Consider the following 25,335-nt stretch of genomic DNA (forward strand, 5'->3'; position numbering starts at 1 on the left):
ATAAGCGTGCATTGTCCCATTCTGTGTAGCGACGTACCCAGTGTAATCTTGAGAAATAAAGTGATTTTCTCCTATAGGGTTTGGCAATTTTGTGGATTGATCAGGAGCAGGAGATATTTTGGTGCATACGTGTACCTCATAGGAAGAGTGTGGTACATGAGTAGAATAATCTTGATGTATCTTCACTTTTCCCAAGAATTCTTGTTTATCGTGTACAGATGCAGCGTGGATGTATCTCTTATTTAATGTCACCTTGCTAGTGTGGTAGCCATTATGTCTGGTCGTGGGGGGGGGGGGGGAATGCCTGTCTTGTTGCTGTGCGTGTGCGTTTGAATAGGGAGGTGTCAAGGATGTGTAATCAAAAGGTTCGTCCCTTGGGAAGGAGATGGTGGTGTTATGCAGAACTCTCGGAACATCTCTCATTTCTGATTTAATTAAAATCCCCGCGACAGGACGGTCAAGAATGCCTGGGTCCAATTAAGGCCTTGTGGGTATGGGTGCATCGGGATGAAGTTTATAGCGTGGGAGGGCTGTTTAAACGTAGGTGTCATATTCTCAGCGATGAAGGATCCGCAGGATGGTTTCAAAGTGCCTCTTGTATGACACACTGACCCACAAGTTTTAGACAGAGTATATGAATGCTAGGGGGTACTAGAAATATTGAAGTTTTGATAGATTTATAGCTATTGATTTTCTTGTTTAATTCTTGGTGATTCAAACATTTTGCATGATCAGTGTGGTGCACAAGAAAGTATGATATGGTCCCTTGTCATAGCTCACCTCTCTCTCTCTCTTTCTTTCTCTCTCTGTCTCTTTTTCTCTGTCAAAAACATCATCATGATTACTGTAAATTTGCTGCAAAGTGTTCATAGATAAGTTTTCTCTCTTATTTTTCTCTGTACTTGACCCAGTATTCTGTGTTACATAGTGTCATCAAATTTCAAACCTACAGAGTTTGTTATGAAAGATACTTTATATTTTGGAGGTCATATTTTTGTGCTTTCTATTTAAAAAGTGTTTTTTTTTATGCCTCCGCCCGAAGGTGCCGGAGACATTATTTCTTTAAGGATATGTGCCTTATGTTTTATATACATGGAAAAGTGCAATCCCGTACTGTTTGCCATTCCCCCCTTTGCTTGAGATAAAAGAGTGCTGGTGTAAAATCAGCAGTAATTCCTCCCCATCATCCATTAGGCCTATTTCAAGTTGAACTTGCTTTATTATGGCATCAATTTGCCAAAATTTGCCATATTTTCGTTCATAACACTGACATCATTGCATCTGTAATGACAGAAAGGGGACAAATCCATAGATGTATCCAGAGCTGTATCCAGTGTTATTAGTATGATATTCGCATAATTTAATGGGGAGAGAGTTGATGGCGTGGAAACTGGGTCAAAGCTCACTCTGTGAAATGAATGCAAGGTGTTGTATTTGATTGATTATCCCACGTGACAACAGAAGCGGTATCCATCGCCAGTCATCCACATGTAATCCACTGCATTAACGAAGTGGGTGTTTCCATTTGTGTGGATGATGGGACTCGTGGTAGCTGGCTGCTGTGCTAACACGGGAGTGCGATGGGCTGGACGGACTAGCGGAGCTTATAGGACATTTTCAGCATTGATCAGTCCAACAACGGATGTATCCGCAGTCGCCAATATCAGTATCGAGCGACAATGTGTGTAAATGATGTTTGCGTAGTGCAGTGACACATGAGAGCAAATATACTGTGCTGGGTAGACACACGGCTGTGTTCCATGTCTAACCTTGGTAGTTTCTTTGATTAGTTCATTTTGCTGATGGCATTGCATCTTAATGTCTATGTTGTCCCAGCTCATTATGTTTTCATGGAACATGAATTTTTGACATCATAAGATACACTGTATAGCATGTCTGTCATCTTTGTACACAAATGAGATAAGGATCAGGCACACACACAAAGCAATAGAATACTACGCAACACCTTTGTTATACTGTAAAGCTGGAAATTAAAGTCACTTATGATACATGATTTGCACAAATACCTAGAGTACACATACAGTGTATTTTTATTCTTGATATCTATGTTATTCACATTGGAGACAGTTGCAAGATTTGTATTACTTATGGTACTGCTTATATGGTTGAGGCATCTATATTTCCTAGGAAGAATTACATTCTATAAATGTTAAGGGAAACATTTTGAAGAAAGATTGATAGATTGATACCGGTAGTTGGAATGATAGAGTGGAGGGGAAATGGAGAGATAGATGTAAGTGTTAAGACAGGTACATGCAAAATGGATGGATGAGTGCTGACAGTTTTCTACTTGCTGACATATACAACATGTAGAAAGAGAAGAATCTGCGAAAGCTGCATGGATGTTGCTACAGATCCATCATATGAAGTCGTTCTTGTCTGGGCACCCATAACTCCTAAAAGACCTGTAGGTAAAGTTCAGGTGTACTGGCAGGGTATTTGGACTCTGGACATGTGATTGCACAAGTCATACATTGGAACGTTGGGGAAAAAAGTGCATGTGTGTCGTTTTGAATCTCCGTGAGCAATGTCAACAGATAAAATTAGATGGATGAAACAAAAGGAAGAAAGGGATTGCAGGGATGAAGAAAGAAAGATTGGCGTGGAGATTGATAGAGAGGGAAATCGATGAACAAATGGATTAAAATAAATATGTAAATAGGAAGATGAGCAAACGGGGAGAAAGCTGCGAGCACTTTTTCGCAGGGGGGGGGGGCATGTTGTATTAAAGTAAAGTCACAGGCTGCACTCTGCCACATAGCCACATTTATGGTCCCAGTGGCACAACGTGACGTGACATCTCGTGCGCCCACGTCATCTTCCTGGCTTCAGATGCTGGAGATGTTCTCTATTGTCTCCTCTGGTCGTCCAGTTGAACCGTGACTTCGATCTTCTGTGTAAACTCAGATGGACAGTTGTTTGCACTCGGCTGATCCCACAGGAGGGAGTGGTAAGAAGATGATCGATGGAGTTCTCCATTGGCTCTGGTCCTTCTGATGTACAAGACTGCTCTCAAAAAGATTTTTTTCCTGCACCCAGATGTCCTTGAATCGAAACAAATATGGCCTCCAAAGAATTGTAGTACATTTATGCACACATGAAACACCAAATTAATATGCATATCGTATGTACATGCATCATTGATGAGACTTGTATGTGAACATACGGTTGCCACAGTGCGTATAATGGGCACAGCATGTTTCAAGAATTCCCATTACTTCAAGTGCTTTTATTCTTACTGGTAATGATATCACATCTTTTTTTCTCATATCACAAGATCTCTCTTTGAGTCACTTTGTCATGTCCCAATCCAGGATGCAGTTTTCCTGTTTCTTCTTTGAGCAGAATTCTCACAGTTCTAATAAAGGAACACTCTTGATTGAAGTATTTCAAGTCTATACAGTCTTAGTTCTTCTTCAACATCTTCTTTACCATGATCTTCCTCTCCTTCTGCTCATTCAAATTGATGTTTTTACGATTATAAGTAGTGGTTCTTCATCTACTACCATTATGACTCAATCCTGTTGTGATCTGCTCAAGTTTTTGCCATCTGTATCAGATATCATTTGTGGTATTAGACTCTGCATTAAGCATGCACACGCAGTTTGTGATTTAGTCATGTTTTGGCATCATCCAGCCAGTCCAGTCACGTATCTTGTAGTGGTTATGACACAGGACAGGTTTTACTCACTTCACTTAGATTGCTTTGAGTCGATCTGTAGATACGTGCTTATGCAACAGAGAGACATAATATCATTACAGTTCAATGTTGTTAAAGAACAACAGATGACTGGAAAAAAGGAATGAAAGTAGATCAGTCTTGCCTATGTGATGTTCAGACATGATTATTTTTTGCCTTGGAAGCTTTCCCGCCCACAGTCATCAGTCAAGTCTGACATAACAATTCATTTCCTCGATCGCTCCAAGCATTGCATGGACTTCCAATTCTCTAAACCCATTTATTCCTGTGGGAATTTCATTGCAGACGTTATATCTTCTTCCCATCGTAAGCATAAAATTTGCACCTTTGTATCTTTCATTGAAGAAAGATTGGGTGGAACTGGATAAAGTCATTACATTTGCACAGAGACAGAGTCAGAAAGAAATATAAAACGTTTTCCAAGACTGGAGAAAACAAAAACTTGAGTTTTCATCAATGTGATGTCAATTTAAGGATTATTATAAAGTGGGCTATCAAAAGAGACTTTGAAAATTCTGCAACCAAAGTAAAAACTATAAAAGGTTCATGTGAATTTTTTTTTGCTCCACCTTTTTTCAAATCAATTCAATTTGCTTTATTTATGTGCAACAAAAGGATACATAATACAAAGTATACATTTGACAGTTTATATCATAAAGCAATTTGTAAGAAGTATAAGTCAGAAAGTATAATACAAATTGTATACAACAAATGAATATGATCGATAATGAGAGAAACAATGCATACTGCACTTTGAAATGATGACAAAAGTGAGTATAGGGATGGGAAAAGACTGATTTTACTGAAATGCAGAGCTTGCAAGATGTGGATAATTCAAAAAACAATACACCAATAACATTTGTATCCAAACTGTATCTATATACAGTTTATGCTTTTTAACTGTATGATGGAGGTTATATAAAAGCATATTGCATATATCACACCTTTTTAACATAATAACTTTCAACAGCAAAAAAATAAAATAAAATAAAATAAAATACAGTCTCTAACTACAGAAATGCGGGTTCTAGGATTCAATGGGTTAAACACATACATCCACAAAATCCCATTTGTGTGTGCTCCATCTTTGCTGTGTGTAATAAGTGGATTTAAGAGTCGATATTCCCAAACCATAATTGTATTTCTAGAATTCTGAAAACCTTCTACCGTGCTTGCATCTTTATGGAATTTTCTCCACACCCGAACAGAAGCTGTGTGAGCGTGACATTCTCTGAGAAGTTTTCAACTGCCAGGAATTGCTAAGCCTTGCAAATGTTTGGCAATTCAGTCAAATTTGCTGCTGAAGTGTGTCTCATGATCTTACTCTTTGATTGATTGATTAGGTTCAGCTATTTCTTGGAAGTGTATATTGACATCAATGTTGTTGAGATTAGAAGTACATATTTAAAGTGTAAATGTTGTACTTTCTACATGAGATAACATGAGCATACAATTGTAGTATCCAATGATCTCTGGCTAGACAGAGTTCTAGCAATTAAAATCATGTGATAGGTCAGGGGTCATTAGCTGCGTAAAGTATGTTTTAATAATATTTATTATGTGAAGTGGTATTGCAGAGACAAAAGGAGTATGTTAATCATACTTTGTTGAACTCACTAGCTGTACGTCCTTTATGTCTTATAATAAAAAAAACTGCATCTCTGTAGAAAGGAAATTCAATATTAAAGGTGGAATAAAGAAAAAGAAAGAAGAAACACTTAAATGCAGCAATGCCCTTGTATGCAATAGAAACTGTAGTTCTTCCACATTCAATCAAGTAGTTATTGATCAGTGTACTTTAAGAAACAAGTACATGATTATGATGGGAGGCTATGTGTTTGAAGCCCAATAAGTATGACTTCAATATTTACTTTCAGTATTTGCTAGGGCTGTTCAAATACAAACTAATAACCAATACAATGTTGTGTGCTGCATAGTAGAACTCCACCATGCCCCCGTGCAGATAAATATTTACAGGTCGGAAGTGGAATCTAATTTTGCGGAGTGGTGTGGGGAATGCAGATGGAAGTAAAATCAATAAAGTCCACATGCTGTGTCTCCAAGTGAGGGCAGATAGTTTAAAGGACCGCTCCAGCCTCGTGAAATACAAGATTACAAGAATAGGATTCGTGTGAGACAGCTTGAAGATGATTTGTGATTGGGATATGATGCTAATAGATCTCTGTGATACAATGATGTAGCAGAGTGACTGACTTGGTAATTACATTTGTCCATGCTTTTGAGGCATTTAGTCATTTTTTTCTTTATAGTGATATTCGTGGTAGAGTAATAATGGAGTATCATTTAGTGGTATAAGGCGTAGTGGAAGTTAAAGTGCAATGGATAGAATCTAAAGCAGGGTTTGTACATTTTTGTGCTAAAAGTATTCATTGCATTCAAGGGAACGTCGTAACTTCTCCACCCATCACATTAGCCGTTAGCACTCCAAACTGATCTGTGGATTGTTTTAGTTTTAGTTTTTGTTTTGTTTTTCACAAAAATTAAACACTATCACTCCAAATGCTGTGTTTGATTTCTATCATATTTGATCATTGTGTGTTGAAACTAGGATTTCAGTGTTTACTACTGTGTGTTTTTTTTTTTATTATTCTTTATTTGGTGTAGATGTCATCCTGGTTATTCAAAGAACATAAAATATTCTACTTTGTCAGACAAATGTGACAATCTGATCAAAAATGGAATTGTATGGTAACAATATCCTGCAAGTCGTATGTTAAACTGTAGATTTGTTCACCTCTGTGTGAGAATTATTCTGACATAAATGAAGGCTTCTATCTATGATGTGTTACAGTGTTGTCACTGGAAGGCAGTGCTAATCCCACCCAACTGAACTCTACAGAGAGATGTGCTCAAACGACATTTTTTTTTCTTTCTGTGGAGTATCACAGATTAATATCTCTGTCCTCTGTTTGAGATGTTTGGAAATGTTCTGATGGAAAATCAGGGCTTTTTATTCTGTCTGTCTGTCTGTCTCTCTCTCTCTCTCTCTCTCTGGATTCTTGAGACACAGTTTTCCTTACCCAGACTAATTAGAGTGCAGTGCCAGATGGATTTCAGTTGTATCAATTGCGGGAGAGGCCAAGCTGAGTGTTAGGGGTTGCCTTCTTCCCAGAGCTGCTTCCCCAACGACTTTGTAGACCTGCTTCCTTCTCCCCCATCATACATCATATTCTCAATTCTGAAGCAGACCGGGGCTTGGTAGAGAAGAAGAAGAACAGAATGATGACTCATCATGTAAACATGTGATACTATTTTGCTCCAAAGTCTGCACATACACTGTATACCGTAAGGAATTGTAACATTCTCATCCAGTGCTGACTATTAAAAGGATGCTTCAAGTATTACAAAAACACATTAACACAGTCAAAAAAACAACAACAACCACACAGATGGGCAGGGACATACAGCCATAAACAGGGAAATTTCTCAACCCAATCACTGTCTTCTAACATATGACGTCAGTTATCTATGGTAGCTGGAGCCATTTCCCTTATTATTAAAGTTTGTTGAAATCTGAAGGTCTGCTCGTGAGCCATGCCACCTTTGAATCCCTGCATGATGACCATTTGATGAGGAGAATATACCCAAATCCTCTTTGCAAACATGATGAAAAGGTATAGGATTGAGAGTGTTGTAATAGTGGACCAGATTCAATGATGAACAGAGGACATAGTTGTTTAACGATAAAATGAACAACTTTAATCCACTATCACAAACTAGCGTCATGTAATGACTGCTGCTCTGACCGTATCACTCAAATATAGAATACATGGAATATGCGTACACTTGTGATAAATGTAGTGCGCTCATATATCACAACATCCCCCTCCTTCTGAAAAGATACAATGATGAATATTTTTTTTTTGACTGCACTTGTACATATGGAAACATTCACATTGATCTTCCAAATATTGTAAATGTGAATCTCTGACACAGAATACTGAAAAATGTAGGAAGCTTGTTTGAAATATGCATAGATACGTTGAATTACAATCAGGCAGGTAAATGAAATCTATTCTACTTGAAACAGCTGGTCTCACAAATGCAATGTACCAGAAATTCTTTTTATCAGTATAAGTTTTTACATTTCTCATATATACTGAACAAATCTCGACATATCTGGTATCGAAAGATAAGACGAAGAAAACAATAACGTATTCAAACTTATTGTCACAAAATGCATGTAGTTTAACACCAGCATATTTACAAATAATTTCACGTATATCTTCATGACATCTTTGATAATATGAGACAGAAATAATTATATTCATACGGAATGTATATATAGTATATGTAATAGAAACAGAATGATTTAACATTTGAGTTTGTACTCAGATTATCATCAACACAGGAAATAATTTATATATGCTTGTATGTTTGTTATTTTTTTTAACATTCAGTTGAGATTAACTTTTGTATGTGAAATTAGTGAACAGCTACATCATAGTTTCAATACACAAATGTGATTAACAGTAATACACAGATATAGCATGCAACAAACATTTTGATAAATGTAGCATATGTCGTAGTTGTTATGGTTCCTGACTTAAATTTCAAATATTGTCTTGTGAAATAAAATGATGTGTATCACTTGGTTACACAAATGTGCTGTAAATAAATCTACACTAAACATAATGAATGAATATACTATTTACACTGACAATGCTGCTAGTTTATCTTCCAGCATTGCATTACTATTGGTACCGCGATGGGGGTCTGACTTCACGTCCATATCGCGTTATGTACCGGGTAGTGACTGATTTCCTATCAGATTGTCCTTGTGTTCTGTCTGGATGTTGTTTCCTTTCCTCACCCCTGACGTCGTCTTCGAAGTGAACCCGTTTTGGAACTATTGGCTTCGTTCCTGTTGGCATCTCTCTCAGGTGAGATCTATTTCTCCTCAAGATGCTACCGTTGGGAGTTGCTACTTCGTAGGATCTTGGTTCCTGACGTACTTTGCTCACTTCGGCAGGAAGCCAAGTGTTGTCTTTGGGATTTAGAACTCTCACTTTCTGTCCAACGTGCAGAGGTGGTAAATCCCTACCTCCATGCAAGTCGTGATTGTGTTTCATGTTCTCCTGTCTCTGAAACAACAAATCAGGCGTAGACGATTGTTTGGTCAAGTGGTGACTTGGAAGTGTTGTCCTGATTGGTCTTCCAAAGAGTAATTCAGCAGGTGATGGTAGGTTGGAGTCGATTGGTGTGGCACGAAAATGTAGTAGTGCTGTCTGGATGTCTTGTCCAGTTCTGGTACACTTGGTCATGATTCCTTTCACAGTTTGTACCATGCGTTCAGCGAGTCCGTTGGATCTTGGATATCGCGGAGACGATGTAATGTGATCAATTGACCATTTCTCACACATCTCTTGGAATGGTCTTCCAACGAATTGTGGACCATTGTCTGATATCAGAGTTGCTGGTGGTCCGAAAAGACTGAAGATACCACTCAGTATGTTTGCGACTGCCGCACTGGATGTATCCTTCAACTTGTGAACGATTGGATACTTTGAATGGTAGTCGGTCACCAACAGGTATTCTTCCTTGTTGAAAGTAAACAAGTCAGTTCCAAGCTTCGTCCACGGCGAAGTTGGTATGTCGTGAGGTTGCAAGGGTTCTCTTTGTTGCTTGACCTGATTTTCTTGGCAGGCGTAGCAATTCTTTGAGATTTGCTCAATGTCTTTATTGATGTTCGGCCAATACACGGTTTCCCTTGCTAGTCTGCGGGTACGTTCAATACCTTGATGACCCTGATGAAGTTGATTCAGGATGTCTTGTCTGAGGTCTGTGGGAATGATGACTTGATTGCCTTTGAAAAGTACACCATCTGATACTCCGATTTCATCGCGGTATGGCCAAAATGTTCTGACCTCTCTAGGTACTTCCTTGATTGTGTCTGGCCAACCATTCGTGACGATTTGCCACAGAGCTCGCAAGGTAGGATCTCTCGACGTCTCTTGTTGCAGCTCATTTCTCTTCTTTTGTCCAAAGAAGATAAGGTCAATCTGTGATATGTCGATTTCCTCACAGATCTCTTCCACATTGACATCAAGGGGAACGTCTTGATTCTTGCTTGGATTAGGCATTCTGCTCAAAGCATCTGATATGATCATCGATTTGCCTGGCTTGTACTTGACATCATAGTCATAGCCTTGAATTTTGATGAGAAGTCTCTGCAAACGTGGTGGCGCACATCTCAGTGGCTTTCTGGTGATCATCTCTAAGGGTTTGTGATCAGTTTGGACAGTGAACTGGTTTCCGAACAGGTATGTGTGGAAACGTTGTGTTCCAAACACGAGGGCTAGCGTTTCTCTCTCTATGTTGGAGTAGTTAGCTTGTGACGATGAGAGAGACTTTGAAGCAAATGCGACAGGTTTGTCTTCTTGCATCAAGCAAGCTCCTAGGCCTTTTGATGATGCGTCGACTTCTAGGATCGTTGTCTTCCTTGGATCATAGTACTGCAAACAAGATTCTGCAGAGATCGCTTTCTTGAGTTCGTTGAAGGCATGTTGATGATCGTCTTGCCATGTGAATGGCACATCTCGCTTCAGTAGTTCACGTAATGGTGATGCCTTTTCAGAGAAGTTGGCGATGTGTGGAGCGAGATAGTTAAGAAGACCAAGGCACTTCTGTAGATCTTCTTTGTCTTGAGGTGTTGGCATGGCATGAATGTCTTCAATCTTCTGTGGATCAGGGCGGATGCCATCTCTGGTATATGCAGAGCCGAAAAAGTTGATGCTGTCAGTTTTGATGATACACTTCGTACTGTTGAAGACAAGTCCTTCTCTTTGGGCAACTTCCATCAGTCTGTGGAGGTTTTTGTCATGCTCTGCCTCGGTACGTCCAACAACTGCAATATCATCAGCGATACAGATGCATCCATCTACTTGACCAACGATACGGTCCATGTGTTGCTGGAACAAGTCTTGGCTGACAGAAAGTCCGAAAGGTAGGCGTGTGTAGCAGTATCTGCCAAATGGAGTACGAAAAGTTGTCAGCTCCTGGGATTCTTTGGATAGGTGAACAGACCAATATCCGGATTTCGCGTCGAGCTTAGAGAAATACTTTGCTCCGGAGAAAGCTGGGTTGACCTCTTCAAGAGTTGGAATCTTGTGGGGACATCGTTTGAGATTCTGGTTTAATCTCCTGGGATCTAGGCATACTCTCAAGGATCCATCTTTCTTGAGAACTGTAGTAATCGAACTACACCAGTCGGTGTGATGGTCGATTTGTCTGATGATGCCTTGCTTCTCCATTGAGTCAAGCTCAGACTTCAGTTTGTCTTTGATGTGGACGCTGCACTTTCTTGGAGCATCAATGGTGGGGACAGCTCCTTCTTTGACATGTAGTGTTGCTTCTCCACGAAAGTTACCAATATGATCAAACTGGTCCGGATAGAGCACTTGCAGGTCCTTGACAGATTTCAACGGAGACGGTCTGTTAGTTGGACTACGACTCTGAGGGTGCATCTCATGGATTGTTACCACGTGTAACTCACTGCACATAGGTAGTCCAATTATCACTGGTCCTGAGACATCGACCACGTAGAAAAGTTGATCTCTCCACTCGGAGTCTTTGTACTTGCACGTGATCTGAAGGGTGCCCAAACAATGTATCGGGGAACCGTTGTATGCGGTAAGACGTGCTGAAGTCGGGTGTACAACTGCTTGCCACCTGCTTCCATACATGGCCTTGATTGTCCGTAGAGGGAGTGTATTTCCACTCGCTCCGGTATCGACCTTTGCATGTAAGATGTGTTGTCCACGTTTGCTGGGACAGATAATTCCAATCTTCACGAATGCTTCTTTCTGATGCACAGAATCGATAGATGCATCTAGGTCGTTTCCCAGTACGATAGTGTTAAATTCCTCAAAATCTTCCTGGGTTTCTCCTTTTGGCTCTTTGGAGAATTCGGCTACATTTTGTTTGGTTGGCTGCCTGGTGGGTGTCTTCTGTCTTCGTGGTGAAAAACTGCGGTTATCACCTTGGCGTCCTCTGCTTGGACTTCGTCCTCGAAGCACTTTTCTGTGTTTTGTCTTTCTGCAGCATTTAGCCCAGTGTCCTTTGGAACCACAGGCTTTGCAAATGTCTCTGTAGGCTGGACACTTTCGTGGTGGATGATTCAAATTACAGTTACCACACTTCTTGCGTCTATCTTGGTTATGTGATAGAGCATCTACGTTGCTTGCGGAGGAGTCGATCGAACGAAGACACTGTTTGCCTACGGCTATGGCTTCGTATTTCCTGCCTTCATCAAGGAGGTTTGCTATCTTGTAGCCTTTGGGTTGGTCTAGAAGATCTTTCTGGAACGCCTCGATAGGTGTAGACGCAATGACTAGCTCTGTCACGCGTTCTGAGAGCTCATTTTCGGTAAAGTCACATTCTTTGGCTTTACTCCGGCATCTATTTACAAATTCGTCGATAGTTTCATTTGCGTGTTGACGATATCGCATCAGCTCCAGTCTGTGGATGCGAAAAATTAGCTTGACTTTCAATTGACCTTCAAGAGTAGACCACAACATTGCAGGTTTTTCTTGATCCTCATTGGATAGACCGGATGCGTTAATTCTACGCAAACCTTCATTTCCTACTGCAATTTTGATTTTGATTGCTTGCTCCTTTGGGTCTTGGACATCGTTGTCTTGGAAGCATAACTCCATGCGTTGTTTGAATAACTTGAATTCTTCCGGCACATCAGCACTATTCCAATTCATTTCTGGATACTTTGCCATCGTGCGTTTTGATTTAGATTAAGTTGGAGATACAAATGATACAATGCTTGATATCAACGTCACACTGTGCAAACTTACGGCTGAATGGTTATAGATATAGTTTACAAAGTAAACAAATCAATAATAGTTTGCAAACACAGAAATATGTGACACAAAATCACTACTGATATACATGTATCAATAGTGTACACTCTCCAAAATACATCGAAACATGTCTAGATGTCAAGATTACCACAGTAATACACAGATGGAATACAATTGTATGTCTAAACATTCATGTGTACAAATAACGAATGTATGTAATTGCCCACACGCAAGTGTTCAAATGTCTGGAGATAGTTTAATGAATTGTACGCATTCTCATCTCTTTTATCTGGTTGCATATGGATTCAATCTCGGTCTGGATCGTGCCGTGTCTTGATTGTCCGTCCTCGCTACGTTGTAGCTTGCAGGCAGGGTAGATGAACTGCGATTAACGGAAAACTGCGTATGCTCTGTCAGAAATATCCTTCCGCTGAGTGATGGTCTCGGTAGAAGCAATGATGTCGCAATACACGTTGCTATGCCGATAAGACAAACACATTTCTGGCCAGTCCAGGATAATACGCGTCTATCTGCGTCTTCTATTGTTATGTCAACAATGGATGTCAATGGATACGGTGCGCTCAGGTAATGCGAACTTGGTCTATTGTTACGTCAACAATGGAAGTCCCTGGTTGAAACGCTCGGGTATTGCGCGTACTTGGATACGGTGCGCGTCGACAATGCTTGTTTACAGAACTGCAACTGTCCAATGTGTGTGGCGAATGTCAGTGATTCGTGCGATGAAAATGTTCTGACAACATTTTGTATGAGCTACACAGCTATGTCTAACGATGTAGAAACGAATATAGGATGCTCTGCAAAGCGTTCATCAATCCGATGATATGTATTCGTATCGTTATTTGTTGATGAGCAGCATGGATGATAAAATAATCGGTTTACTCACGCACAGTGTTACAAGACGAGTCGTTCAGCTAGTCCATGCACGTATCTGCAGTAGACGTAACACATAGACGTGTTGTGCGCAGTGTCCTCTCGGGCGGTTTCAGCACAAGTCACTCATGATGAATTTCCCTAAGAAAACTTTAGTTCCGTGCTGTTTTGGCATAAATCCGTGTCGGCACCGCTGCCACCATGTTGTAATAGTGGACCAGATTCAATGATGAACAGAGGACATAGTTGTTTAACGATAAAATGAACAACTTTAATCCACTATCACAAACTAGCGTCATGTAATGACTGCTGCTCTGACCGTATCCTCAAATATAGAATACATAGAATATGCGTACACTTGTGATAAATGTAGTGCACTCATATAACACAACAGAGAGTACATACCTCAAGTGTACCTTCGCAGTGATGAAAGTACATATGACATTGAACATTCCAACGTAATAACCTGAGATGTTCTCTCCCTTTTTTCTCACTTTCTATTCCTTCTTTCCTTCTCTCTCTCTCCTTCTGTCTATCTTTCTCCTCCTGCTTTCTCTCTCTCTTTTCTTGCCCTCCACAGGAAGTACACAGCCAGAAAATTATGAGGTGAAGGTGAACAAAGATGAACTCAGGGAAAGACTCACGCCTATGCAATATCAAGTCACACAGGAGAAAGGCACCGAAAGGTAATGAGAAGATGAGAGTGAAGGGCTGATGATAGACACAAATTCTGAAAAGAAAAGAAAAAAATTAAGATATGATGTCTGTAGCAAAGATAAAATGAGTGAGGTGTTTACAAATTCATTTGAAATGCGCATCTGTAGATGCCTGTTTTTGTGTATGAATTTTCAGTTTAGCAGGTACAATGTGCTGTCATGTTTGATATTGCAGTAAAACTAATGTACACTGTATGTGGGATGGGGAGAAAATTGTACAATAACAGCACAAACTAATAGTCGAGCAATTAGGTTCATGCCGATGATATAAGATTCTGTTTCTACAAATCTGATATGAAGAATAGATGCTTGCCTTTGATATAATGTGGATTAAGAAATTTGACATAACTTCACAGTCTTGCTTTTGATTGTCTCTGGAGGTGGTCTCTGGTATTTACAGATGGTAAAGCACAATTTAGTCCATCATTCGTTGTATTGAAACTGTACGAATGTTCGTGGTATAGGCAGATCCTACAAAGAAAATGAATTGAAAACACTGAACAATAAGCACCATTGGCTATGTCAAAGTAGAAATCATACCCTGGATGCATATAAACATGTTTTTCTGCAAAATTAAAGTCGAAAGATTTTCTCCAGTTCCTATGGATTCGACTTGGGGGAGGTTGACTGCATGTCAGTTTAAGAAATTTCATCGTCTCGGATTGATCTCCGATATTAAGCAGATACGACCCCTTCTGAAGTAGGTTGCTAGGCGTGCGACATTTAACTACGAGTCCCTAACACACTCCTACCAGACTGGATATTCTATTCAGGTCATGTGACCATAATGTGCATCTTTATCTCTCCCAAGGGCCTTCACCGGAGAATACTACCAGATGAAGGCTAATGGGGACTACCACTGCATCGTCTGCGACGCCCTCCTCTTTAAGTGAGTCACCAGCCTTAATGATTTGTACTTAGTATTCGGCTGCTCCGTCCGCAGGCTTTAGGGTTGTACGCAGATACCAACCACTAGAGCGTACTCAGCATGCTCACATTGCAGATATAAGAGCCAGCAGTCATCTGTCAGACAGCCGTGATAGATTTGTTCTGTCCTTAAAAAAAAAAAAAAGCTCTGTAGTGCATGTGACTGCAGTGCTGCCTTTTTGCAGCTTTTTGTGATTCTGCTCGTCAATTATATTCGTAGAGTTTGTTTGAATTATCATCTAAAATTTGCTTGAATTGCAGTCTACTTTTGTCTAGGCATACTAAACAGGAATCCACACCTAGTTGTAACATATGATCTAACTATAATGAGGTGCTTGTTGACGTTGTTTTGTTGTTGTTTTTCTTTAGACCTTGGGTACTCGTGTTATAAAATATGCAGACATTTTTTTTTTCTGCCTCTGTTTCTGTTGCTTGGTGGCTCTGTCTCATTTGTGATATTTGCAAATCTTTGTAGACATTCCAGTATTTTCTGCAATATTTGCCAATGGGCATTAGCCATCTTGTAGAGAAAAAAAAATAATTGGGGAAATGGATACATGTGAAATTGAGAGTGTGTATAGTTGTGTGTTTGTGTGTCAGCTGGTGTAATGTGAGACATAGCTAAAAGTTTAGATGCATTGCTTTCCCTGTCAAAGGCATAATTTACCATTTGCAGATGAAACAAAAATCAAGCATTAGTGCTTTAAAATAGTTCTAAAATGTGAGTTAGGGATAGAAACAACCACTGTGAAAATTTGAATCAGTAAAATCGATGCTAAGTATCGTTAAATATACAAAATGTGAACAATAGTTATAATGAAAATGTTTCCAGACTAAACCGTATACCGTTACGGTTTATTGAGAAAAATACTGACATCTCCTTATATCTTAGGCTTCATTGCAAAACTTTTATATGGGAGGGTGTTTTGTGGTACAACAGACCTACACATATGCATGAGAGGCGATATCTTGAACATTTTTCAAATGACTGCTCCCAAAGGTAAACTGGACCTTTAAGCACACTCTGTGCCCCGTAGCCTGAGGATGAATGTGTTTGCGCAATACTGAGTATGTATGTACTCATAGACTATGTACTTTAAAGGCCCCTTTTGACTCCATTTTACTCCTTTGGCTCGCCATTATTGGATAAGCAGTTTTCAGCAGCTTTTTTTTGCTGCTTTGAAGAATGTGATGCCAGTCTCAACAGAAAACAAAGCAACAATCACAATGACATTACTAGACATATATTCAGGGAACTAATTAAAGGACAAGTTCACCTTCATAGACATGTGGATTGAGTGAATGCAGCAATATTAGTAGAACACATCAGTAAGAGTTTGAGCAAAATCGGACAATCCGTTAAAAAGTTATGAATTTTTGAAGTTTCTGCTCAGTCACAGCTGGATGAAAAGACTACTATAGCTTGTGATGTCACATGAGTACAACAACATAAAGAAAGAATAAAGAAAATTCAACATATTTCCATTTTTCTTGCATAACAAAAGAACACTCGACTTTTCTCTTTCAGAAGGCAGGGGGAGTAATATTACCCTTAACATACGTCAGTAGCAAGTCGAAGAAATGTGCACTTTATTAAAAAATAGTAAAGTTTTGTGAAATTCTCTTTTTATTTTCCTTATATAGTTGTACGCATGTGACATCATACACTGTAGTAGTCTTCTCTTCCAGCAGTGACTGCGCAGATACTTACAATATTCGTAACTTTTGAACGGATTGTCCAATTTTCCTCAAACTTTCACTGATCATGTGTTCTACTAATATTGCTGCATTCTCTCAATCCTTATGTATATGAAGGTGGACTTGTCCTTTAAGCTTTTGCAGAAGGTTAGACCGGACATGCTTGACATTTCAAACAGTTCCAATAAAGTTTGAGATGTAAGTGTGTGGTTTGTTCATGTATTTCCAAGTCCCTAACCAGCGGGGAAAGATTGAATATGCAGTCATTTTTCAGAAAATGGATTGTCAAATTGTCAAAAATTCACTGCATATTTATGATTTTTAAAGTAATAGTATTTGAAAGAATGTGATCTGGGTTCCTAGCATTGCATTTCTCATTAACTTGTTTAAAATTGAGTGATGTGGTCAGGAAAAGTTATTCAATTTGAATGGTTGATAATGTCCCAGCTGACATTGTTTTATTTTAGAGTGTGATTCATGTACAGTATAATTATGATATGTTTAGGATTCTCCCATGTCATTTTAAAAGAAGATCAAATTCTCAACAGTATACTTACCTAAGGATTTCATCTTAGAATGTTATTGGATTGATATCTGTACACTTACCAAGAAATCATTCTCACTGTCCTTTTTTAGATTGTTTTTTTTTAAATCAATCCTTCTTCTTTTTTGTCAACCCACTTTCTGCAGATCCTCGGACAAGTATGACTCGGGGTCAGGTAAGGTCAAATAGTTCAGTATGTCTAGATTCTCATAGTCAAGTTGTCCAACATTTTATTGTGATATGGAATCACAACCCCAATGAATGTCAGAAGCAGACTTGAACAAAATGAAGTTATTACATTGCCTTGTGAGATGAGACTGCAATCCTACGTTGTAGATGTGTGACCATCTGACCAACACCTTAGTTCAGTGGATTCTTTCTCGTGTTTAGGATGACCACAGATATCATATTCAAGATTCAAACTTATTTTCATTTCCATGAAATAAACAGAAAATGTATATGTAATGTATAAGCAGAACATATTTGTAATAATTGCAAAAACATAGATTGACAAAATAAATGTGAAAATTAGTAACAATGTAGAAAACACGATTGTATTTTTTTTTTCAAATATATACAAACGGTGGATGTGCATATAGTACAAGCAAGATATTATATGACCACAGGTTGGGTGGTGCTGGGAACTATATGACCGTGGCATGCCTGCTCTATCATTACCCATTGTGATTGTCAATTCATGCGAAATTTAAATATTGCTTTGACCCATTTTCCAAGTTGGATACAAAGAGCCAGATAAATGGCGCTATATAAATGCTGTTTCATCATCATCATCATCATCAATCAGAGATGGTCATTAGTGGAGCTACATTCTGGGTGACAGTGAATCTATGATATATGATCCACTGTATGTTTACACTTTTTCGAGTACCATCAGAACAACTATCATCCTTTTTGTGACACTGCAAGCGATAAGTAATATCTCAACACAAATGACTTTTACTTTAAAAAAGCTGTAACATTCATTAACCATCAGTGCTTGGGGCACAAATGGCCTGACTGTTCTATAGACCGATTCAAGCGACTGTTCATGGAAGTGCGCCCTCTAAAGGCGACGCCATATATGGGGGCCAAACAGGCTGGGTCGGCAAGCGCCCTGCGTGCGTAGCAAGGGTGCCAGCGGCAGCCAGTGCTTATACCACCCGGCGCCAGCCGGCCAGCTAGCTATCTCTGGCGCTGGCAGCGATCGACGCATCTGGCTTTGTGACAACTAGAGTCTACATTTTTTTTTCGCTAGCTAATTAAAAATAAATGAAATTAAACAACTTATACCGACTATGAGCGAATCAGGGTAGATGACATACGGCTGTAGCCAAAACTTGAATTTTAAGGTAAATATCGGTACGATCCGTGAATGTTTGTAGACTATTTCTTTGGCGATGACTTGGGTACTCGCGTGTAAGCCCCGTAGATTCTTTGTGGAAGAGAATAAAAACCGCTGGGGAGAATTATTGCTAGGCGCAGGCAGACGTCTTGCTAATAAGCCTAGGCTGTTGACAAGTTAACTGATATAATTAAATACAAATAATGAATAAGAATCTTGAGCTAGATATGGCACAATAAATTGCAAGCTATCGGTTAACTTAACCTTTTTAGGGCAGGCTAGGCTTTACTCGGGAGTGTCGGGCCAGCAGGGTACAATCTGTCTAACGTTAGATCTTGTCTAGAAATCTAGGCAAGAGTCCAGAGTAGATCTAGACCTATTACAATTGACTTCTAGAACCCTACACGACGGTTGTCGATAACTTCAGGCAAGCCTAACTAAGCAAACCAAACGGAATATAAATCAAGGCGTTTCTAGGCCGTATATGCCTAAACTTACGTAACGACTACGTCGCATGATGTGATACAACCAAAACTTCTACTGTTTTAGGTCGAAGTAACCTTGCATAACATCACGCTAATGCCTAATATCATAATCTACAAAAGTGATTTTAAATCATACTTTCTTAGTGTGATTATGAAACGGATGTTTGCCACCATCCATGGTTAAATATTTATAAGTATCACTTTATCAAAAGTCAAATTCAGAGTTCCAGGCCAAAATTGAATAGGCCTATGGTTAATTCAGTGCTGAACATTGAAGAAGTGCAAACAATATAAGAATTTAACGCATCTTGAAACATTTAAAATGTTTGTCATAATAATAAAGTCTAGCCAGTTAAGTGTATTCTAACTTTGGCAAGTAGGACACCAAGGATTTGTAAAAAAAATAATAAATCAGTGAATTATCAAATTCTTTGATCTTTGGTCTAAACTTGTCTTCTAAGATGAACAACATATTTTACGAATATGCAGTGATAACCTAATTAAATAGAGAATCTAGTAGACATAGTTTGTTTCAAAATCTGTGCATTTTTATACCGTTGTATTTCGCTTAATTGTCTTTAATTTTGCCTAATTTATCATGCGTCAGCGGTGTCTGAATTTCACACACTGCCGTGCAGCTTCCATTTCCATTTTTTCTGTTATTTGTGCACCCAACGACTGCACGATGTGTTTTCCTGATCCTTCCTTTGAAGCTTTCAAAGTAGATCAATATGTCTGAATCACTCAATTTGTCCAAAAGAAGGGCATTAAAAGCGGCTGAATGACTTTTACACAGTGAGTAAACAATCACAATATTAGCGCGGCGCCGGCGGTTGCCGGCCGCGGCACAGCGGCCAGGCCCGGCTAACTATGTGCGATGGGTACGCTAGGCTGCTAGCTGCAAGTGCAACTCGCTCTGGGTAGCTAGCTCGCGGAAGCCCCCGTTGGCCCCCAGTTATGGCGACCGTTATAGCGCCGCTAGCGGCGGTAGGTGAATAGGTCATCGAAATTGAATCGGTCTATATGCTATGATTGTTGAGTGCGTCAGTGCCACTCCCATTATCTACCTCTGCCAGCTTACTGCACATCAAATGTTCAAAATTTGCTGAAGAAATGAAAAATATGTCTTTGTGTGTGTGAATGGATAGATAATTTCATTCATCTTTTTGTTTTACATTGCTCACACATGACTTAAATGCACAAGTACATTCACAGATATGATTTATGATAAATAGCCAGTCTGTGATGGCCCTACTGAATTTCTGTAATACAGATGCACTAAAAAAGAGACAATTTCTGATTTGTTTCCATTGTTTTTGGGTAACGTGTTTCCTTCCATCCTCCCCTTCCAGGCTGGCCTTCTTTCTCAGAGATGGCTGCAGCTGGGACGGTGAAAAGGAAGGAGGACTTCTCCCATGGCATGCATCGCACTGAGAGCGTCTGTGCCAAGGTGAGGAGGGCATGAATGTCTTGTCCTCACATCGGGAGAGAGGACTTCCTTGCCAAAGTGATCTCAAGGGAGTGGGAGTGACTCCCAAACATAAGTTTGAAGTCAGTTAATGCAGACATTTTGGTTTAAATTCAGCAGTGAAGTTTGGAGAAATTCTGGCTAGTCGCTGAAAAGTTGCTAAGTATATGTATTAAACTCTGCATTAAAACCATGTATTTCTTCTGATGGACTTACATTTCAAGTCAAGTGAAAGCATGTGGCATTCTTTGTTTTAACTTTACCATCATGAACTGTTGAAGCCTTCTTCTCTAGTAATGAAAGCACATGAATTTAACCAAAACTATAAATGTTTGTAATTTTTTTTTAATGGATTGTCCAAGTTGCATTAAACTTTATTGATGAGTTACACAAATACTTTATTTCTTTCATTTCTTTTGTTGATAATTTTGTTGTTACTTTTTGACTGCCTTCTTACTAGAAATGTCATTGGGTCAGAATGAAGATGAATAAAGAATCTATGCATCCTTTACATATCAAGGATTTGGCTGACACAAAAGTAGGTTGGTTATGATGAAATGTTGTAATGATTGTTGCCGAATGTCGTCTTTCTTCCTTCACCCTCTCTCTCTCTCTCTTTTAGTGTGGTGCTCACCTTGGTCACGTGTTTGATGACGGGCCCCAGCCCACCGGCAAGCGCTACTGCATCAACTCGGCCTCCCTCAACTTCAAGGGAAAGGACAAGCCCAAGTCAGAATTATGAGTTCCAAAGATTGTTTAAAAATGCAAAATGCAGACAATGCAAGCAATCTTCTGTGATGCACACATCCGTACTATTCAGTGTGTGTGCCTCTGAGAAGGCCTTCTTCTCAACTTTACACCAATAGTAGAGTTAAATTCTGTCTATTCTGTTTCTCTGGCATAGTAACCAGAATATGTTTCTCTCGTAATGCTCTTCACAAAGTCTAAATAGATGAAAGTGGTTTGATCAAGATACATTGTGGCTATAAAATCATGGCATCTTTCCGTAGACCCTGGTATATTTGATAAGTACTGATATGACCTGTTGATACAGTGAATATAAGTAGATATTCAACAAGGGATTATTGATTTGTTTAACATTAAGGAAATTATATATATATATGTCTGATGGTGATTTGGGTATTGATGTATGCGCTCTCCATTTTTAGCAAGCTAGCTTTGTGATATGGGAACAAATAATTTCAAGAAATCATGAAGAAATCATCAGTCCATTGATGACCTGTGGCAGTGCTGTGACATAATTCTATAGAGGTATTTTTGTGAGATACACATCAAGAATATGCTTTTTTTCTTCACATGGATGGTAAGATAAGCAACTATCACTTTTCCAAACAGAATCTACTGTCCATTCATGCTGATTTACCTTGTATGCTGTGCACAAACTTAAATACTGTATATTTTCAATTCTTCGTTTGTACATTGTATGTGTTACAAAGACATATCCACTCGTAGTGTATGTTTATATTCTTTTTGTACTTGCAATGTGAAACATGGTTTCTTCAGGATGTGTTTTGACTTTAAAGGTGATATTAAAGATGATGGCCATCTTAACCTTGCCTGCTATACCATTAGAAAAACAGGAATTCCATGCAAGCATTTTTCACTTTGATTCTCAAAGTGCTAGGGCAAGTGATAGCACTGGGCATGTAGTAGTACTAGCCATGTGTAGCATTCTGAGTGAAAAATTTTGGCAAATTGAATTGTGTATTGAAGAGAAACAGAAAACTCCATTGACTTTGTATCGTCGCAGGAATTTGTCACTCTCCCTGCTGTCGATTTCATGTAGTGAATCTGTCTTTGAAATCAGTTTCTGCTCGTGTGTAGCTGCAATTTTATACTGGTTATGTTCATGAGTGGAAGTTTTGAGTAGACAATTGTCTTGTTAGCCCAGAGGTGAAAGTTCAGTGGCTATTGGACAAGGGTGAAGTAAGGCCTTCTGTATTTGTTGTGATTTCCAGACTTCTGTTGCAATGGATATTTTTTTTCTTTCACCAGTAGAGCTTTCTGCCACTGATCCTGTTAGAACTGTACAGGTCATGAAAGACAGGGTTCTGTTCTGCCCTTCTGTAAGTCAGGTGATTGGTCTGTATAAAAATATGTACAGTCAACCTCGCCGACATCAACCACGCTCAAATGGAAAAATAGGCCAAGTCAAAGGAAAATGCTACAGTGGCTGTATATAAAAACATTTGTGTTAATTCTGTTGCGTATTAACGTAAAAATTCACTTTGAGTCAAAGGATTTTTTCTGTTCCCATTAGATTCAACTTAGGCAAAGTTGACTGTAGATATGTGCAGTCGTGATCTACAAAAATTGCGGTTACTATGACACATTTAGAAAGAGCCAATCAGCCTCGAGCAGTGAAATCTTTGTACCGTTTGCAATTAGGGAGCTTTAGATTTTCGCGACAGGGACGTTCAGAGGAAAAAAACATGTTCTGAGCATGCGCAAAATCGCTTATCAGACGCGATCTATTTATAGCTCGCGTTGTCTGAGTTTTCACTACGCGTTGTGTGCTGTTTTTACGTCCGCTCAATTCAGACGTAGAGAGCTAGTTCATGCACCGATCATATGGGAGTGCCATGTTATTTTTGATAGGTTGCGTCTCGGCATAATCTAAAGCTACTTTTCAACACGACGCAGGAAAAGGAGAACGTCCAGCTCCAGCGTCCTCTCAAACGTCCACGCTGCAAATCTAAAGCTCCCTATTGTTGCAAGATATGGTGAAGAAAGCATTCCTGAAATATAATAAGGTTTGCGTGAATGTACAATGTAGGGGAAATGAAGTCAAGTAGTAAAATGGGTAAGGACTATATCAGACATAGACTTGTTTGTTTGTTTGTTAATTTGTTTAAAATGTTGAATATGATTGTGTAGCGGCTGTAAAGTCTAGGTCTCTGTCGATTCAAGTGCCAAAATTTGTTGTTGCCTTTCATTGGTGAGTACACTTCTTCACATGAAGGTTGTTGGGACAACGTTACGGTTGTGTTAAAGTCTAGTGCACAGAATTTAGACCCTTGATTTAACTGAGCGAGCCTTTTTAAGTTTGAAAATAATTAGGGTTCTGTTTGATTGATTTCTATGAAGCTCATTGCAAACCATGTAAGATGCATTATACACATGTATATATATATACAAATGTCTATGGTATATTTTTATGAGAGTAAGATATTTATAAGACTTTAAATGTAGTTAAAGGTTAGACAGGGGAAATGTACAAATGCAATGTTCCTTAGTCTATGTCATTTGACAGATAAGGCCTATAAATTTTGAAGTGATTGAAATAATCCTTTGAAAGATGAATTATGACGTGAATGATATTGCATGCCTATGACTATGTCTGTAGATCAAATTGCTTCAATGCGCAAAAACATTTTCGTCTTCAATAGCAGTTAGGTCAGAAGTGTGAAAATACCAATGTACTTCTGTACCTAGAACTAACGAGATCGTTTTTCTGAATTACTGATAACATGTATGACCATTAAAAGTCTGAATTTATATGAAAGTGTAGAGTTAATCTATATATCCTTCTGTTCCACTCTGAAATCCATGTTCATCGGTGTGCTGGAAGATAATTCCAATTCGGGAAGGTTTTCTGGCAACATGATTTAATGCAATGTAATTGACGTGGCTACTTCTCAGTGTATGAATTTAACCAAATTCTTGCAAACCTAAAGCACATTGCTGTGGAAGCGCTCAGGAGTATAGGCCTATATATTCCCATCATGGCCTAACTGGAGAAGGCTAAGAATTCATGCTTAGATAATGTGTCTTCACGTGAAGTGTATACCTGTGTTTGCTGCGGTAGTGGGAGCACATGGTTACTTATCACTGCTGTGGCATCACGTTTCAATATTGTATCATATTCCTCAAAGGTTGAAATCTTTCATGGTATTGTACATGTGTACAGATGATGTGACTTGAATACTGATTGCAGATTTTCAGAGATACAATGTACATGTACAGTAGTAGTCCCTTAACAGGTGATTTTGGATGGGCAAATGAAAGGTCACGGGCAATGTTCCAGGGGACAAAGAGACACACAAGATGGGAGGAGGGGGGTGTGGGGAGTGGAAAATACGATGTGTAAGAATGTATGAAAATGTACAATTGTACATACAATTTGAGCAACTGAATAAAATGGGACAGTTTTGAAGAATTAATGTAAAATATTGCTGTTGTGTTTGTTATTTTATCAACTTTGCTTAACTTTGGTTTGATCCTTTTTTGTATGCATTTTCCCCACCATGCTTTCAATGAAAAAAGAAAAAGAAAAAAAGTGAAGTCTGACAAACAGAATGGTAAAAGTTCAATAAATTGCACACCAGTTTGTAAATAATGTAAAAGTCATATTTTTAGTTATGATTTTAATAGCAATTTCAACAGCTTCCTATATAAATCATTGGCTATCTCAATTCAACAATTTGATACAAAAGCTTCTGAGTTTTTCTTTTCTTTTTTTTATTTCATCTCAAGGATACAAAATTTAGGGACTTTATTTTTTGTAGGAGAGAGGTAAGGAAATGACACCATCCCCTCATTTAATTGGCATACAGTCCGACCTCTCCTATCCAGCCTCCCTTTATCCGGATTTCTCTATTATTGGGATCCGATCTCGGCATAATTTTTTTTTCCTATCTAGTAATTATGGGTAAAAGTGTGATTTCAAACCCAAAGAAACTTCCCCC

General features: G+C 39.0%; 1 protein-coding gene across 5 annotated transcripts in view; it reads left to right on the forward strand.

Annotated features, from left to right (window-relative positions):
• LOC139719377 (peptide methionine sulfoxide reductase MsrB-like) overlaps window positions 1-23,951 on the forward strand; it is a 51,223-nt gene extending 27,272 nt beyond the window's left edge. For all 5 annotated transcript variants that reach the window (XM_071630792.1, XM_071630793.1, XM_071630796.1 and 2 more), the window contains exons 2-6: window positions 14,027-14,132; window positions 14,974-15,051; window positions 17,478-17,506; window positions 20,511-20,608; window positions 21,249-23,951. In XM_071630792.1, coding sequence (XP_071486893.1) covers window positions 14,027-14,132; window positions 14,974-15,051; window positions 17,478-17,506; window positions 20,511-20,608; window positions 21,249-21,368 — 431 coding nt within the window. In that variant the 3' untranslated portion in view covers window positions 21,369-23,951. The remainder of the gene's footprint in view (window positions 1-14,026; window positions 14,133-14,973; window positions 15,052-17,477; window positions 17,507-20,510; window positions 20,609-21,248) is intronic.
• Window positions 23,952-25,335: the final 1,384 nt, after the last annotated feature.

The sequence above is a fragment of the Diadema antillarum genome, unplaced genomic scaffold (assembly GCF_040938485.1).
Source record: "Diadema antillarum isolate AM-2024a unplaced genomic scaffold, OU_Dant_1.0 scf00000109, whole genome shotgun sequence".
Lineage (NCBI taxonomy): Eukaryota > Metazoa > Echinodermata > Echinoidea > Diadematoida > Diadematidae > Diadema > Diadema antillarum.